The sequence below is a fragment of the Amblyomma maculatum genome, chromosome 11, assembly GCF_055883805.1.
Source record: "Amblyomma maculatum isolate TAMU_Amacu chromosome 11, ASM5588380v1, whole genome shotgun sequence".
NCBI lineage: Eukaryota > Metazoa > Arthropoda > Arachnida > Ixodida > Ixodidae > Amblyomma > Amblyomma maculatum.
The window spans coordinates 66,647,953-66,666,075 of record NC_139354.1 but is presented as its reverse complement, the minus strand read 5'-3'; the positions used below and the strand labels follow the sequence as shown (position 1 = coordinate 66,666,075).

The following is an 18,123-nucleotide window of genomic DNA, read 5'->3' as shown; positions in this document are numbered from 1 at the left end:
CTATGTATGACGGACTCAGCTGGGTATTACTAGCCTGGAAACGACATTTTTGCACTAAATGCTGCCATCCATCGACAACATGGCACGAATGTGCTAAAAGATGCCGACAATACCAAGTCATAAAAACGCTACGAAGACAGCAGAGAAACACTCTGCTTCCAGTGACACTGACAGTGCATCGCACCGCATAGTTTTCTTCTCCTGATCTCTATCACAAACTGATGCGAAGCATTGGCTTTTTTAGAAAGCATCAGGGGTGCCGCTGTACGTGTACGAAAAAGGTGAAGATGCTGACCTCTACATCTTCTTTCAATGTGTCTATAGAGCTCTAAACGACAAGATCTGTTCTTCCGTTGAAAAGACCAAAGGCAGGATATCCGGCCTGGAAGAAACTCAAGGTCGCTGCCACCGCTGTTCACCGCAGCTGGGATTTACAAGACAGTGACTTGCGCGTGGTCAGTGCCTATGCCGTTATGTGCCATGTGTGTTAGATAATTCGGACTGCAAAACTATAGGACTTTACAAACAAGTCGGGCTCGCCGTTTCGATGTGGTTGTGGCCATGCCGTCGTCGGCGTTTCTTCCTCTCTTGCCTATGGCTCTGGTGCCCCTGTACACGACGTTGCTGTTCAAGGCTGCTCAGCACAAGGCACCGCTGGTGCGGCTAACCTTCGATCAGGAGTACGACTACATTGTCGGTGAGGGCAGGAAGATGGCTCTCACTTGATAGCTCAGACTCACATTGTTGCTTTTATTTTTTATTGTTGTTTTGCACTGTTGGACCATGGGACAGTTAAAACGGGCGGATGTTTTTCTACATGGTCACTGTGTTGTGCACCTGAAGCACAATGGAGTGAGGTTAAGGAAAAGGTATATGTGTTATACACAACAGCTAATACAAGCCAGCAGATTAATACAAATACCATACAGTAAAAAGCTTATACAAACCAGTAAGATGGTTCACATAAAAAATGGACTGACACAAGAACAACTTGACAATGACAACATAGCATCCATGCTTGTCTATTGCAAGCGAAGCAGGAACCGCATGATGAAAAAAAAAACTGTTGTCGGTGTTTTTCCAGGAGCAGGCGACCATGAGATCACACTGTAGGGACGAAAGTGACCAGGCAGCAGCCCTATGGAACTAGTGCATACTAGTTGTATCCTGTTTAACGGTAGTCCTTAATTGCAGATACAAAGTAGAACCTTGGTCGCTTTTGGAGAGGCGCACTCGGCTTTGTCTCGGTTTCCTAAAATCAGTTGCGGATGTATAGTCTTCTTTTAGAAACTTGTGTGCGAGACTTGAACTCTCGATTCGGGCTCTTCAACGTACGTACCTTTTTACGAGTACATCATCCCTTACCTGTAGTGGCTTCTTTCATTTCTCTGACTCACCCAGCGTTGTTCCTCGATAAGCACTGGCCGCAATACAAGCAGTCATTTCTATTCACTTATTCTGTGTTGTCTGAATTAGGCCGTGCAGTGCATCAGTAATGTTCAGGTTACTCCTGCAGTATCCTGAACTCCTGGCGTTGCCATCTATAATGCAAAGCACTTTCCTTACTGACAATGCGATAAATGCTCTTGTGGAGGATTATCTCTTGCAGAAGCCATGACACGTAGTTGTCTTCACAGACGCGTCCTAGCGTGGCGAAACAGCAGCAGTATAAATACTTACACACTACCGTACGACTGGAAATATTTCGTCCGGGTCCCCAGAGTGCACGCCAATATAATTACTGCTCAATTTTCTGCAATATGTTTAGCTTTTCAAATAATCTCAAGCAATATTTTTCACGTAACGTTCTTCGACTGCATCTTTGTCTTAACAGTGTGTGATAGCTCGATGTCATGTCTTTTGAGCCAACCCCTTGTTTTTTTCTTTCCTTGCATGTACATAAATTGCGATTTTTAGTTGATTCTCGGGCATTGCAATATTAGTTCAAATACGGTGGCTAATTTCTTAGTGAATTCACATCTTAATGGGCCTGTTGCCATCATAGTAGCTATAATTACTGTGCTGAGTGTGACCAATCTTGAACGTTTCTAACTACTTACACCCTGAGCCATGAGCCTATCTTTGGTACAGCTGGCTTTAAGGATTTAAAATTTCCGCGGAAACTACTTTCTTGGAGCTAAAGGCAATGCGCGGTTTCTATAACGATCTTGTGCTGCAGAATGTCTTTTGTCAATTCTTATTTATGGCGTTTTGGGTTCGCGCCGCCGAATCCTTGTGCGACATCCCGTAACGTTGAAAATATAAATCATTACATCCTCTCCTTCCGGCTATTAGTACCCCAGATGAGAAATTAGTTGGAAATTTCGCTCACTGAATTAGAATTGCTGTTTATAATTCTCATCTTCCTCTGTATAGCTGCACTTCAACGGACATGCCATAAAGCCAATATATGAGTTACTTCGCACATATAACATTGCAACCGGAAGATTTTGGATTAGCCCTTCATTCACCTAATTTTTCTTTAGAATTTTAATTTTCCCCACTTCCATTTTCAAAAGGAATATGTTTTCAGATTTTCTAACTCATTCCTCATCGGCATTTGTTCATAAACGATAATTTTAGCTCCGCACAATCTAAGTCAGGGCGAGTAAAATATTGCATGGGTCTGCACCAAGCCATGACCGATTCCCCACTGTGGGTACGTGTCATTTATGCATAGGCAACAATAACGAGGAGGAAGCATCGGCCAGTGCATGTTTTGGTGGAACTCATTGCAATATACAGAGGAGAGAAGAAGGAGAAGAAGAGGTACTGCGCACTGTCCCACGGTGGGCCGATCCCCCTGTGTGGGCATATGTGCCATATGTTATTTGGTAAACAACAACAACATGTGTCATGTGTACTGATAAGGGAAGAAGAGAGCGCACTGGGTGCTCATCTTTAATCCCCTGCCATTGAGCCCTGTAAATACACCCCCTGTTGCGTTTGACGGTGGAAGGGGGTACCTGAACCTATACGAGTGTAACCGTGAACTTCGCACTCGCAAGTTACCAATGACAGGGACCTCTACTATAAGCAAGTGCCGGCGACCCCTTTGTCTGACATCTATCGTTTGTGCTGAGCTGACCCGCAGACGTGAACACGCCTTGACCAACGGTGGCATTGGCAAGAAATTGTGATTATTACCAGTTCCTACCTGTAAACGTGCATTCTGTAACTTGTGAAACAATATCTACCTGTACAACAGCGGGGAATGCTTTATGCTCATCGATGCATATTAACAATGTGAAAGGCAGAATAACTTTTTTCTTCTCTGGAAAACACTACAGAATTGGATTCGTTGGGCTGAAATTGTTTCTAATGCACTTTACCGATAAGGATAACAGAAAGACGTATATGTGAGCTGATTGACAACTAGGATTTACTGTAAAGCCATACTTCTTTGTGAAGTGAAGACATCACCGCATACAAATCATGCCCCCAGGAAGCGTTTAGGAAGCTTCGATATGAAAAATAACGCTGGCATAAGCGCATGTCATCTGTAACAAGGTATCTCAGAAACTCGATTTAAAGCTTGTCAAGTGGTTAAGAAGCGTCACTTCGATGCACGATTTAACCAAAACCAGAATCTCATTGACACTGAATTACTTCCTCGTTTCAATTTTTTTCATGACAAATTAGCCCAGCATTTTCAGAAGCGATACATGCGTTGACATTAAGATGACGCCATGAATAGGGACCACTGTATAATGAAAGTGAAAACTATCCTGGCGGCGCGAACCGTTACGCAAAAAGAATAAAATCTAGGTCGAAGATAATACAACAAAGGCATACTGGAAACTAGTAACCGTCCAGCCTGTAAAAATCAAGTAAAAAATAAGTAAGAACGTTCTCTAGCCACAGGGTGCAAGCTTTCCACATCATCGTTGCCACTGCCCTTGATGGCGTCTTTGCTTCTTTCACTTCGGCTGAGAGCCTCGTCGCCTCATTTGCTTCAACCCTTTCGCCCCGCGGGAGCAGTGATCCGTTGCATGAGCAACTCTGATACGCGCTGCTTGCCAGCACATGACATCTACTGAGGCGGCACCGCTCTTATGTTGCCTCTTTTCATGCTCCGTTTCGTATTTTTTTTTTTGCCTCCCGTCTCAGGTGTCTGGTAAAGTGCACTCTGTGACCAAAAGAAGCGGTTAGCACTTCACTTACTGGCATTGGTAGCGCGGAAATGCTTTTTTTTTCACCACTTTGCACCGACGCAGGCGTCGCTCGTGCCATCAGGGAGTTGGTGGCATCGTTAGCTGGCAAATGTCACAAATCTATCGCTATTATTTTTTTTATCTTGCGGCACAATGCATTTAAGTGACGCAGTTATTTATTATTTCGCACCACACCCTCTTGGGAGGCTTAACAAAAAATGAAACCCAGGAGACTTCCCTGGGCGGAAGACTAGGAGGATAATCATCGTTATAATCGTCTTTGTATTCCAAGAGAGGCCACGAGAGCGTAAAGACCAGTAGCTTCTGTTATCCATTCTCCACTAATTAATATTCTCGTTGCGAGCGACAGATGACTGACTTCCTTTTGTGAAAGGAACAGTGTCGGGCTGAAATGAGACCAGGCGTTTAAATCTGAATTACCATTTTTCCCCCAGAACTGACCCTAATACGCTGATTCGGACAGGGAAACTGCGTGGCATGTTGGGAGGCGCGATTCTGTTTCCTCTTAGGGAGCACTGGTTGGTGATGAGTTCATAGATGATGCTAGTGATTTGTTGGAGCACTTCGCACTGAAGAGACATTTGACTGAACCACGAAGGTTAAAAGCTTGCAAAGACCCTTTTCATATTGCTTTGCAGTATGTTTAGAGGTAATTGACGACCCCAGCTGCCAGAGATACACTTCGGTATTCTTTCAGCTGAAGCATGCCGCAAAGAGAATGGAAAATATACGAAAGTGCGTAATAAAGTAAGAACGATAATGATGAAGGAAAAAAAGCTAAACGCTTACAGTACGGTTACCTCTCTACAACTCAAGGTTCATCGACAGGTGCAGAAATACTTTCATTTGCGATATAATACGGTACAAAGCCAGAGAGTGACATACATCTTTTTGCGTTTTTAGAGGACTAGTTCTGTTCTTCTTCTAAATATCAGAGCAACAGTGCGAAATCAAGAGAATGAGTGCTTAAAACATAGCGGTGTAAATTGATAGTGACTTCTACTACTGCCTTACGACTTTACATTCCTCTGCCTTTGCCACACCTTCCCCATTACACGGTAACCTTCTTCCTTCTCCAATGGCAATAAAAAACCTTTCGACTACTATTACTACTACACCGGCGCCAAACACAGGAAGGGGCGCGTAACAACTGTCATCGTAAAAAAAAAAAAATGCTTGCCGTGCTGTAAACAGCGAAACCGAAATTGGGAACTAGCACCGCGACAAAAGGAAAAAAAAGAGTGACAATTTCATATTTGTTCTGAGGCGTGTGTCATGCTTCCGTTACAGCGAAGCTGAAGAGACTTTTTCCGCTAAAATGAGAATGCATTTCAAACAAGGAAAAGTGTCTAAAAACACTGCAGAAGTGAATATGTCAACTCAGAAACTTTGTGTCCTGACACCCGCGCCAGCGAAATCGTTCTTGCGAAACATGCACGCTTTGAAAACGACATTCGGAGTGCATCTCTCTATATATACATGGGCACATTGCATGTCGCGACTGGTGCCGATAAGGAAGAGCTCGGAAATATGTAAATGCCCGTATACAGTGGCGTGTGCCTCGGAGCTATTGGCATTTCATTTGCCTGCCGGTTGAAGTAAAAAATCTAAAATCAAATAGGACATTTTATGAATTTGGTTCAGTAAAATATGAGCCTTTAAGTGCACCCCGCACTTTAGTAAGCGTGACGAGCAGGATCTGCGGATAAATTTCCCGGTGTCTACATTTGGATTTTAACTTCTCATGCTAAGTGAAAGCCTTTTTCTTAAAGCCAAAGTATCGCAACTTGTTTCAGAAATAAAATATAAGGTACGCTGTGCATATTTTCAGCTATTTTCAAAACGAATGCGGGAGGAAAGACCACATTCGGCGATCGATCTTTTTAGGTCGATAGAGGTATAGAACCATATCCCTGTCACCAGTTTAGCTCCGGGTCAGGATCCAGTCCTCTAAGGTGCGAACACCTCTGATGAAGTGTTAGATGCGGATTCGACAAAGCCCTGCGCATTCCAATAGAAGGCGGGGAATTGTGAAGATGGCGCTGTGTTGCATAGCGGAGGTTGGGAGAAAACAGAACATAGCAGCGGGAAATGCTGCTGCAGATGTGGACCTCACTACAAACGTTGATGCTCGCCATTCTGCATACGAAACAGCGCGCTGTTAGAAGGCTGACGGCTTTAGACAAAGAAAAAGGCACCTTGAAAGCATTTACAGTTGTCTCACATGCTGTGATCTTCACATTTGACACCACTCATTTGTCTCGCTGTCTTGAGATGGTGGCGTCTGCCACGCAACGTGCAAGTTACCGTAGGCTGTTAATGCGACAGTATTATAGAAGCCTAATCACGAAAAAAAAAAAACAAAAACTGATGGGATTTATCATTACGAATTATCTTCCATGGATATAAATAAAATTCTCCGATTGGGTTGAGACAGTCATGACGTCACATGGTGACCTGATATGGCCTAGCACTGATTGTTCGCCGGTTGGTGCGACATTGTGACGGCAGACATTGCAGCCTGCAGGCGCGCTGTCGCGAGACGTAACCGAGCATGGTGGCGGGCTAGGCGACAATTTGACATTCACACTTGTTTGAGATCAAAGCCCGAAGAGTTTTCCGCGAATAGCTGCGGTTGATCATGTTTTGCACTGGAGGCTCTCTGTTTTGTGACTTCCCAAACTTGCCCATCTAGGCTGGAACGGTATCTGGACATGATCTTAATCTGTGCCCCTCGAGGTGGTCTGTAGCCCCCCTCCACATAGCGCTAAACACTCTTAGATCTTAATTATCGGAGATGAAGGCCGGGGATAAACACGCCTTGCTCATTTCTCAGCCTAAATTGCGCAGCGACCATCCCACATGTTAGAGCTGAGCAGAGTGTGTGCCAATGGCGGATGTATACGTTCGCCGGTGCTCGAAATTTCATGAGAGAGCTGAATTTTCTGAAAGTTTGATTGATGGTTCAGTGGATTAGGTTATCGAAATTAGCGCAGTGGCCGAACCCTGCGAAGTAGCACGTGTGTCTCAAAACTTTTATGCTTTTCGTGACCTGGGCCCGTATTCCGAGTTTGAGTCGTTATCGAAAGTGTCGCTATCTCTCCGACCCAGAGCCATCTGATTGGTTGAAACGCCGGAATAGGATGTTGCCATATTCTTCCGGTTCCGTAGCGACAACACCCGATTCCGGCGTTTCGACCAATCAGATAACTCGAGGTCACGTGAGATAGCGACACTTCGATAACGACGCAAACTTCCCAGAATACGGGCCCAGAAGTCCCATTTAACATCGTGGCCACCACTGTGCGGTTGACACCGAAACAGATGCAGTAATTGAAAAGCGCTTTAATTCAAATTTTTTTTACCTGCCGTAAGGTAATCAAGAGTGTTGTTATAAGCGCAGGCTAATACCTTGCTCGCCATTTCAAATAATAAAACGCCACTGAACATCATGCCTGGACTTCCTATGCACTTCACCTCTTTTTTTTTTTTTTTTTTTTGTGGAGAGCTAAGCTGCAAGGTATTTGTTGAAAATAGTATCATTACAAATGGACGCCGTGAACACCATACATGGCAAAATTACTTTTCAGAAGGAATTAAATTCGATTACTAATTACTTTCCTGAATATCACAGAAAAGTAATTAAACTATATTACTCATTACTGCTCCCAAAAAGTAATGAAAATACATTACAATCACTTCTACTGAGTAATTCAATTCCTTTTAAATTACTTTCTAGCTTTCATCTATGCAAAAACTAAGTAAAGCTCTAAACAAAATAACTTGTTCTTCAGACACGAAGCGCGCATTATCTCGTCTTCCCGCCCAATTCCGTCCCAGAGAGCTATTCCTTCCCTCTTTCCTACAACACTTGCCATTACAAAAATAAAACAAGCGCAAAAAAACTACAAAAGCAGAAACATAGTCGAACGGTCGTGAAATAAGCGGCGAATCTATAGCGTCTTGCGGGCCCGGAGCTGTCTCCGCCATTTTAAGCGCCCGAAGAAGCTAGGTTATTTATTGAATTCCGCAAAGAATCGACGTTAGCACCTTGTGCTCAGTAATGCTCACGCCCCTGTGGCTCACGCTATGGACCCTTCGGTCTTTCTCCCCCAACCCAAACCATTCCCCGTCCCGTGGTGACGAGTGTAACCAGGCACCACTGTGCCCTAGCCGACGCAACAGGAGTGCCACTGCGCCACGCTCCAAACTAGTTTTCAACTCCGGCCTTTTGCGCCACCTCTGCCTTCGGCATTCCTTTGACGCTTTGTATCCTGCTGTTTGGAGAGTGTTTGCCATGGGATAGCCGCACTAAGTGACCCTGCTACACACGAAGTCTCAGACGCACTGTTCTGCTCAATTATGTTTCCTTTTGCCTAACCCGTCTTCTCTTCTCACCCTTGCCGACTTTAACGTATGGTCAGTGGGTGGTGGCTCTGCTGGCGCCGTGGTGGCGAGCCGCTTATCTGAAGACCCGGACGTAAAGGTCCTGCTGCTGGAAGCTGGCCGGCTGCCCAATTTCTTCCTGGATGTGCCCCTGCTGGCTGCCGAGTTACAGCTGACCAAGTTCGACTGGGCCTACCGGACAGTGCCGCAAGAGGCAGCCTGCTTCGGACTCAAGAACCGGGTATAACAAGCACAGATCTTCGTCTTGCCACAATTGCTCCATTACTCGCAGAAATATTGCGAAAAAATTCATATTCACAAAATGCACAACCACGATTTGCGTTTGCATTCTATGAATTCCCACACTGGCTAGCAGTATAGATCATGCTAAAGTCAAAACACTTTCTGACCCTTAATGACGTGTTTTGCACTTGCTCCTCAAATATTCTTCCTTCACACACGCCGGCTTTATTCTTGAAGCTCATATTTGCACCGTTTCTAACACTCTTTTTAGGGCACTTTCATTGCTTTAGGAAAAATTAAATTAGACGAACATTTTTTTCTTCAACAGTAGCACTAGAGATGCTCTAGAGTGCAAGCTGCAAGTAAGAAACATCGCTCAAACATTTGAGAGGAAACTTGCCATGATTTACGTTCCACCTTTCAGCCATTCCTTCTCTTGCTTCTACTTCTCTATTCCCAGCAAAGTCTGTGGCCCCGTGGCAAAGTGCTTGGGGGCTCGAGTGTTTTGAACTACATGCTGTACATACGGGGCAACCGGCGAGACTACGATCGCTGGGAGAAGCAGCTAGGATGCGAAGGCTGGGGCTGGGACTCCGTCCTGCCGTACTTCATGAAGTCCGAAGACAACAGGGATCCCTCAATCGCCTACAACGGTAAAACTTTCACCCAACCAAAGCGAAAGAAAAGGGTTCGTTATTATAATATTGCCTACAGGCAACATTGCACTGTGCCAGATGACATTCACGCATCGCTAGCAAACGACGTTTGGGGATCATGTGCAGCCTGCCAGCCCGAACAGGTGTGTAGAGCAGGCGAACAATGCTTCAAAAAACATAGCTGTGCTGCTAAATTCAGCGGTGCACCGTCTCTCCTCTGCCCTGGCTTCCGCCTTTTGTTAGCTTTCTCCTCTAACTTAGGGTTCACTCCTATATACTTGGTAGCCAGTTTGCTGCTATCCACAAGTCAAGGATACTGAGCTTAATTTCTCTTAAAACCGAATTTATAAATCAGATCGAGGGATTTCTTATCGTTTTGTTTTTGATTTAAACCTAGATGTCCAATCCATAAATGCAACTTACTCGCTGACATGGCACACATGCGCGAGTTCCGACTTGAGGTGAGTCTAGCCATCAGCCGTGTCATGAATTAAACCAACATTGACGTGTAGAGGTCAGTGATCAGGGGAGAGCATGTAAGAGCTAGGGATGGAGTGACGCGAAACAGCAAGCTAACGCTAGTGAGGGACAGCTGCAGCGCATTACATATGCATCCCTATAAAGTAAGCCACAATGCATCGCAATAGCAAATACAAAACCACACAACGCTGACAGCTGGCGCTTTAATTTTGTTTTTGTTGTGGTTTTTCCTTTGTAAAGTATCCACCTTTATAATGCGACTGTCCCATGTAGCTCCTGAAACAAAGTTATAGAGCAGATATATTCCCACGTAATTTGCGACGCCTAAACCGGGCTGCGTAGCTCTTCGCCAAACCACAGCAAAACAATGAATTGCTGAAAGGAGCAGTACAAACCTCTCCATTGTTTTCAAATGCAGGTTACCACGGCCGAGGCGGTTACCTCACTGTGTCCACTCCTCCGTATGCTTCTCCTCTAGCCCATGCCTTCGTCGCAGCGGGCGAGACTCTCGGCTACCCCAACATCGACCTCAATGGGCCACATCAAGCCGGTGAGGATACCAATACTCCGAAATCGCCTCGAATCGCTACTCTGCATTAACGTGATAGTGTTTAAGGTTTCGTTCACCTGAAAACTCGCCGTTGTCGTTGTGAACGAAAGAGCACGACTAGGCCTCTGGCAGCTATCTGGTAGCGGGCAGGCCCGGCGCCGATGGGTCGACTGCTTGCTCGACCTGACGGCACCTTATAACATGACCAAGTTGGGAGTCGCTTTTTATGGAAGGGGGGAGGGCGGGTTTAGGTAGAATTTATATGGGCTTTGCCAGAGTTCCGCGTTCCTTTTCTTTCGCCGCCAAGCAATCATGTAGCCCTGCGAAGTCAACCCAACGGGTACCCCGGCTGCATTGCATCATTCGTCGTGCGTATGGCGTGCCGCGTTGTGTGCGAGCTGTAGAGACGGTTACTTATTTCGATTAGGACAACCAAAGTAATTTCTTCTCGACTGCTTTTCAGTGTGGCTGATCGACTCTTGCAAAGACGACGTGTGGCTTCGCTGCACAACTTGGTTGCTTATGCACTACTTTCGCGCAACTCTGGCAAAGCCTATATAGCAACTCTAGCTTAGGGAGCATATGCAGGAACACTATACTTTAGAGGAGCGGTGGGGCACCGCCGCGACTTATTTTTTCTTTTCGTGTGCACATCTTGGCGAGCATCTTTTTCGATCGCTGATATGTTCGGGAGCAATAAAGCTAGCTTATTATAAATGTTTTTTTTTTTTTTGCATTGCGGAAACGACTAATGGGATACCTATAGCTCGGGCGCGTTTACTAGTCGTAGAAAATGACTTTTCGTGCGCCCATTAAAAGGGGAGCTTAAATGCAACCCAAGATGTTTGCTGGCGAAGCAGAGCGAACAATGGGGCAAGATGTGACATGCAAGAAAGTCTTGTTCACTTGTCCATTCTATACGTACAATCAGAAGAGCGATGCAGTTGGAGGGCTCTGTGGCATTGCAGTCGAACAGTCTAGAATTTCTGGCCCATGCTCACTAAAGTTATATACGCCTGCGAAAACTAAGGAAAGGACTCCTCTTACTTTGTCGCTTCTAAGGGTCATCCATTTTATTATGGAGAAACTCATTTCTTTTAGAGGACGTAGTTAGAGCAGGAGGGGCTTTTGAAACCAACTAGAGACGATACTTTACTTATAGAACCATTTAAATTTTTATGCATGTCGTTCACTCTGCACGGATTTCAGTCACATATCGGTTTTATGTTTGCGGAGGTGCGCATTCAAATTTATGACATAGAGGTTTATTATTTTACACCCACTTGATGCTAATGTCCGTAGGCACTTCTTTCCTGTGCATATGGCTGCTTGATAAGCCTTTGAAAAAGTACGTGCATGGTAACTGTGTCGTACCTAAATACGGAGCCGCTGAAACAACGCAAAACAACTTTCACAGGCTTCGCTATTCCTCAGAGCACGCTGAGGCGTGGTGCCCGCTGCAGCACTGCCAAGGCGTTCCTAGAGCCGTGCAGAGGACGGCGCAACCTGCACATCCTGGTCCGGGCGCAAGTGACCAAGGCAAGTGAGATCCGCTGTTTACGATACATGGATGCAAAGCCGATGCTTAGTAACCCTGCTCTCGATGTGACTTTGTACATTGCCCGCCGCTGTCGGAGTAAAGAAACGCTACGTGGCTGGTTTGCTAAAGCGAAATTGAGTACTTGCCCGGGCTTAAAGTGTCGTTATCATTGTGGTCATCACCAGGCTGACTATAACCACTGCAAGGTCAATGCCCTTTTCGTATTCCTTCAGTTAACACGGTCCACTGCCAGCTGCATCCTTTTCACAACGCAAACATTATAATCTCATCCGCACACGTAATTTTCTGCCGCCCCCTGCTACCTTTGCCTTCTCTTGCAATCCAATGTAATGAGGCATTGCGTATACAGGGTGGGCAGTTTTTCAAGCACGATACCCTCGCAATCCTTCACCAAATCTGCAATTACCTGACCTTGCCCAGCGGGGTTTCCTTTTCTAAAGCTTTGTCCTTCGTTACTGGCGGAATGTCTGATTGCTCTGCAATATTGCAAATCTCATTATCGCCCTGATTGCTTCGACTGCTGTACTCACCAGCGTATAACTCCCCGGCAACATATGCTATCCGCGTTCTAATAACATTGTCTCCCTTATCTCTCAGCTCATACTTGACTTTTGAGTATGCGAAGTATATGATAGAAAAACGCAGCAGAGCAGACTACACAGAAGAAACACACACACACAGATAACACGCACAGAGAAACGCTGTACGACCGATTAACTGAACGATGCACCGTAATAATGCATAGTTTCTCCTTGACCACTTTTAGGTAACCACCGTTGTTCAGAATGTGCACGTTACTCTGCATATTATACCTTTTTATGTAGGACAGTTCCGGCTATTGATTAGTGTTGATAGCTCTGTCAGTTTTATCCTGTCTGTTGGGTTCGAGGCTTTCACACTTTGTCGCCCCCTACCCAACTCTACCCAATCCTACCGCCTACTTTTGCTGGACAACGAGTGATGATATCTCTGAAATTATCTTTCATCACATCTACACTAAGCTTGTCTTCCTAGGTTAAAGCGAATATTTGTTCCGTAACGAGATACTGAATTTGTCTACTTTTCCTCTCACCGCCGATTCGTTGATGGACGTCTTTCTTACAACTTTGTTCTATTCCGTCTTCAAACCTAGATTAATTCCAGACCTCACTATTCCGTGGTCACTGCAAAGCACATTTCCGATCTTTTCTAAATCCTGCACAATGCCAAGGCTTAAGCACAATATCTCTCTATTAGGGCTTTTCCATGCCCGCATCTGGTTCTTACGTTTGCTGAAAAAAGGCATTCATTATTTCCAAATTATTCCGTTCTCTGATCTGCGCTAATAACTCCGTCCGTGCTATTCTAGAGCTAAATGTATATATTTATCCACTGCCTAGTCTCAGTGCTTACTCACTAAGCGAAAGTCTGGCTCCTTCGGTGGGGGTTCTCTAGTGGTTCGAGCACAGTTGAAAAGGGAAATAAAGAGGCAGAATAAAAATAAACGGCTGGTGGCCTCTTTGCCCAACGTTCTGTACAAGTTTGAGGAGAGAAATAATTTTTCTGCTTCCGAGGGTTTTAGAAAATATGTTATTGGCTTCCTCTTGAAATTTACTAACAAAGTGCCGAAGCAACAGAGAAGGAATGCTCTGACAACCACTGACAGAAAAAAAAAAAAAAATGGCAGCCTGCTTCGTATTCATGTAGTCCTTTACAATATTCGAGCGCTGATGGGTCTCAGACCCCTCTTGAATGCTGGTGGGGGGGGGGGGGGGGGGGGGGGGGGTATCAGAGCCCTTGAGACTCCCCTGAATTTAAACCCTGCCCATACTGCTTCTCTCCTACTTTGGCTTTGAATTCGCCCATCAGTGCATTGTACTATGTTTTTACTTTACCGAGTAGCGCTTTTACATAGAGGCTTTCGACTGCCTGGTCATCCTGTAGAAATTTCAATGCATACAATTTGCTAAGCTTAAGTAGATCGTCTGCCACCCGCCCATTAATGCTATAGAACTCCTCCTTGTTCTCCTCCTTGTTATCAGCTAAATGGTTGTTGACCAGAAACCCTGAACCTAGTACTCGTCTGTCCGCTAAACCTCGATAGCCCAGTGCATGCCCGTCTTTTAGTACAGTGTGTCTCTCGTTTGTTTTCTGTCACGCGCTCGGTAATCACCGGAGGTCATCATCGAGACATGACAAAAGAGGGGGCTGGTCGTTCGATGCCCGGCGTAGCCGGTAAGCAAACGTGGAGAATGGGACGAGACGCATTGACTTGAAACAACAATAAGAAGACGTTTATAGGCTCAGAACGAGGAATACACAAAACATTTAGAGAGCAGCAATTACATTCTAAAAGGCAACGACATGAGTGAAGGGACAGTCTAATTAAATACTTCGAATTACGTATACAGAGTCATGCTTTTCCGGGATGGAAGTAAAAATTCAATTAACAGTAAGGGAAAGAAAGTTCAGAGTAGTTTCGAACGTACAATTGACCGGGGAGCGCGGCGGCAGTCCATCACTGAGACGACGCAGACGAGCGGCACTCGAAGGCTACGGTCCTTCCGGTGCAGCTTGCGGTCTGAGGATGCGGTGCTCGCGGCGGCGCTCGGGTACCCCCCGGGAGCACGCGGCAGTTCGGGTTTCCTTCTTCGGGAGCGAACCTGGCGGACTGACTTTGGGGCCTCGGCGGCTCCTTTTTAAACCCTCTTCGACGATGCCTTGTGCGCAGGGTCGGGGTCCGAAACAAAACACACACATAGAGCGCACAAAGTAGTTCAATCACAGATGAAGGCGCACGTAGACACACCACACTTCAGAACTGCATGGCCGCCATCTTAGGGTTGAAAAACATAACGCACAACAAAAACAACAGTCACGTACTCCCCTAACTTCGGTTCTTCTGGGGGTCACATTGCCAGGGAAAAAGAATATACGGATATACAAAGGAAGCTCTATATTTTGGACGTAGTAGGGGTGACTTTGAGTGGGGAACGTACGACACAGGCAGCAAGTACTCTTCTGCTCGAGCATGGAGAGAGTTGTATTTAACACAGGGAAAGCTATACTGTTTCGAGGCAACGTGCATGTATGCGTTCTTGCGCGCCCGACCGATGGTCACATATACAGGTCCCGTGAACATATGGGGTTTACAGAACAGCAATTCCGCGTGTGTATAAATGCAACATGGGCAAATTAATGGATACCGCCTATTCTGTGACATTTCCTAGCTTCCCTATACAGATAGGGCTGTAATGTTGAATGTTGTCAGGTGCAGATTGCTATGGCGGCGTGTACGGTGCCAGAGATTCTTAGCACCCTCAGCTGTACCACAGGTGTGACATGCACCGTGGTCAGTTTTCCGCAGTCGCTGGGAGCTGAAGGCTGGAGGTTTATTGGGGTATTCATACAGGAGGTGGTGGTTAATTATTGCACCAGGGTAGGCGAACACTGTTCTGGTGGGGCAATGCATTTCCGCCGTTAGTCACCGTGGTCACGTCGCACCCTAGACCAGGTTACGCAATTTCTTCGACAGAGGTTGTTTTTTTTTTTGTCCGGCGGAGAATTACGCGGCGTCATGATTCGAACAACGATGCCTGCGATGTAGGGGCAGCGATACTTATTTTATCTGCCACCATCGGCGCAGCCGTTGTTTTGCTTGTCGCCTATAAGGATGTAGAAACTAGGCACATAGAATATTTTTTCCTGCTTTACGAATTGCAAATCTCACATATGAATTATAAAATATTACTTCGAATCGGCCGCTTTCGCCGTGGCCGGGATGGACCTGTGCGTCCTGACTCCTGAGGCTCAGAACCGACACGAAATATGAAGTATAACAATAGAGGGTTCCTGGCCCAGTTTGGTTCTTTAACGTCACATCGCACAGCACAATGAGGTTCATCCACCGAAGCGAGATAACAACGGTCATTCCATCGATCCCGAACTTTTACGAATCGTGTCGACATGCTGATATCGTTCTGTTGCCACTGAAAACCGCCGAGTGAAGACATGTCCAGATGCGTGAAACTACAAAAACTTTTGTCATCTGTGTTCTGGATAGATATAGGTATTTCTGAGGAATCGTGAAACGCACTTCATAATTGTCCTTGTCTGGCCGTGAGGATGACAATAGCGCTGACAATGACGCTGCAATTAGTGATAATGACAATCATGACATTAGCAATCAAAATGACGGTGCATGTATTTGATAATGATAATGAGAGCAAACATGATGCACCGTGTGCAGCAGCAACGCTTAGGCTTTCGCATGTCTGCAGTGCAGATTCCAACTTCTCTCGGATTTTTTATGTTCCCACTCTACTGAAGAACTGGTTACGTCATACAGACCGCTAAGATTTTTTTTTCTCATAAATTCTCCTGCTCGCTTTATCACATGTCGAATGCGCGGTATATTAACGCGATAACGTTAAAGGCCCCTTCACCGAAAATCCGACGTCGGCGTCCAGCGGCGGCGCTGGCGTCGTAAGCCCAAAATCGCGATCATGGCACTGGCAGGCAATAGCCTGCCAGTGCCATTATTCAGGGGCCATGATCCAGGTGCCATGATCCAGGTGCCATGATCCAGTTGCATGATCCATGTCATGTAACCCTCCAGCGAGAACTAGCTGGAAGGCTGCATGACATTACGTTACGTTTAGCAGGAGCTTGACACTCGGCCTCTCCTCTCACATGGGAAGGTGGTTAGAATATGCCTGCCAGAACCGTTGCATTCGCGTTACCCCTAGGCCATGCAGGCACGCTCATGCGGCTTGGTTAAATCGGGGCTTTATATGTGAGGTAGTAGCCTACGCTATCGCGTCATACCCTTAAATGCAGAGCTTAAGTGTCCCTCATGACTTTATTTCATCGCAGATACTCTTTGACGAGCACCGCAGGGCCTGCAGCGTGCTGTTCAAATACAGACGACTGCAACGCGCCGTCAGGGCGAAACGAGAGGTCATCCTTTCGGCCGGATCCATAGGCAGTGCCCAGATTCTTATGCTGTCCGGCGTGGGACCACGGCTACACCTGGAAGCTCTTGGCGTGAGCAGAAGTTCTTTTCCCTAGCAAAAGCGCCTAGTTTAACCCTGAACGATTTGAAGTGCGTCTCGTTGCCTATAACAAGTATAATGTGGTGTATATGTATATGTATAATGTAGTGCGAAGAGAGGATAGCCGATTGTTACTAAGATTAACTAAGAAATTCCAAGGGAAGAGTAGCGTAGCAGTGGGTGGCAGAAAATTAGGTGGATGGAAGTTCGCACGGGTCAGGTGGATGCAGCTGACCGGGCAAATTGGAGGAAAATAGGAGATGCCTTCGCCCTGCAGTGGGAATAGTCCGACTGATGATAATGATAACGCGGGCAGATGTCTGGGAATGTGAAAATACAAATATTCATTTAATTCATGTCAACCTTAATAATTATGAGATAATAGTAGCGAAATATTTTGGACGGAAGGTATGTTATATAGCACTATGGGTATCATGCATGCATCTATTCTGGAAGAAAGAAGACTGCAATTTCCGCCAAACATCATGACAGCCATTGCAGTATAAGATTTCCTAACTTCCTGCTTCTCTTCAGTGTAAATATGAGGCGTGGTTATCTGGAATTATCGAGTTTTTCAGGTAAAGTGATGCTGAGCTGAACCACTATGAGTACCATTCGCACGAAAAAGGAACTTATAAGAGAATCCTTGCAGTGCAGAATTTTCGAGATTTTAACATTTGTTCAAAAGCTCCAATGTTAATTTTAAGCGTAGCGCATACAGCTCGTTCAGCCAACAAACAGTCGCCATCGCCGTAACCGAAACTAAAAATATATAATCATGCAAAAATGTCAGAGAAATTACGCAGGTAATTTCGCATCGAAACTCTGAGGCTGCAGCTGTACTTTGCAGTACTGCTGTACTGTTCAGGGTGGTGTCGTACCTATCTATCTTCTTGTCAAATTGGAGGCCATTTCGCGATAACCTTTCGAACTCATGAAATATGCACCTCTGACAAGTGTGGGTCTTTGCTGAGAAGGGATATACTGTGCCTTCATTTTCCCGCGCAAAAACTAACATAAATAAAAAATATAAAACAAT

At 45.6% G+C, this 18,123-nt stretch overlaps 1 protein-coding gene across 1 annotated transcript in view; it reads left to right on the top strand.

The window, feature by feature from the left end:
• Positions 1 to 561: 561 nt before the first annotated feature.
• LOC146174029 (glucose dehydrogenase [FAD, quinone]-like) overlaps positions 562 to 18,123 on the top strand; it is a 29,543-nt gene continuing 11,981 nt past the window's right edge. Inside the window, exons 1-6 of the mRNA XM_084585614.1 lie at positions 562 to 697; positions 8,600 to 8,802; positions 9,265 to 9,457; positions 10,359 to 10,490; positions 11,908 to 12,029; positions 16,906 to 17,076. Of these exons, the coding sequence (XP_084441740.1) occupies positions 562 to 697; positions 8,600 to 8,802; positions 9,265 to 9,457; positions 10,359 to 10,490; positions 11,908 to 12,029; positions 16,906 to 17,076 (957 nt within the window). The remainder of the gene's footprint in view (positions 698 to 8,599; positions 8,803 to 9,264; positions 9,458 to 10,358; positions 10,491 to 11,907; positions 12,030 to 16,905; positions 17,077 to 18,123) is intronic.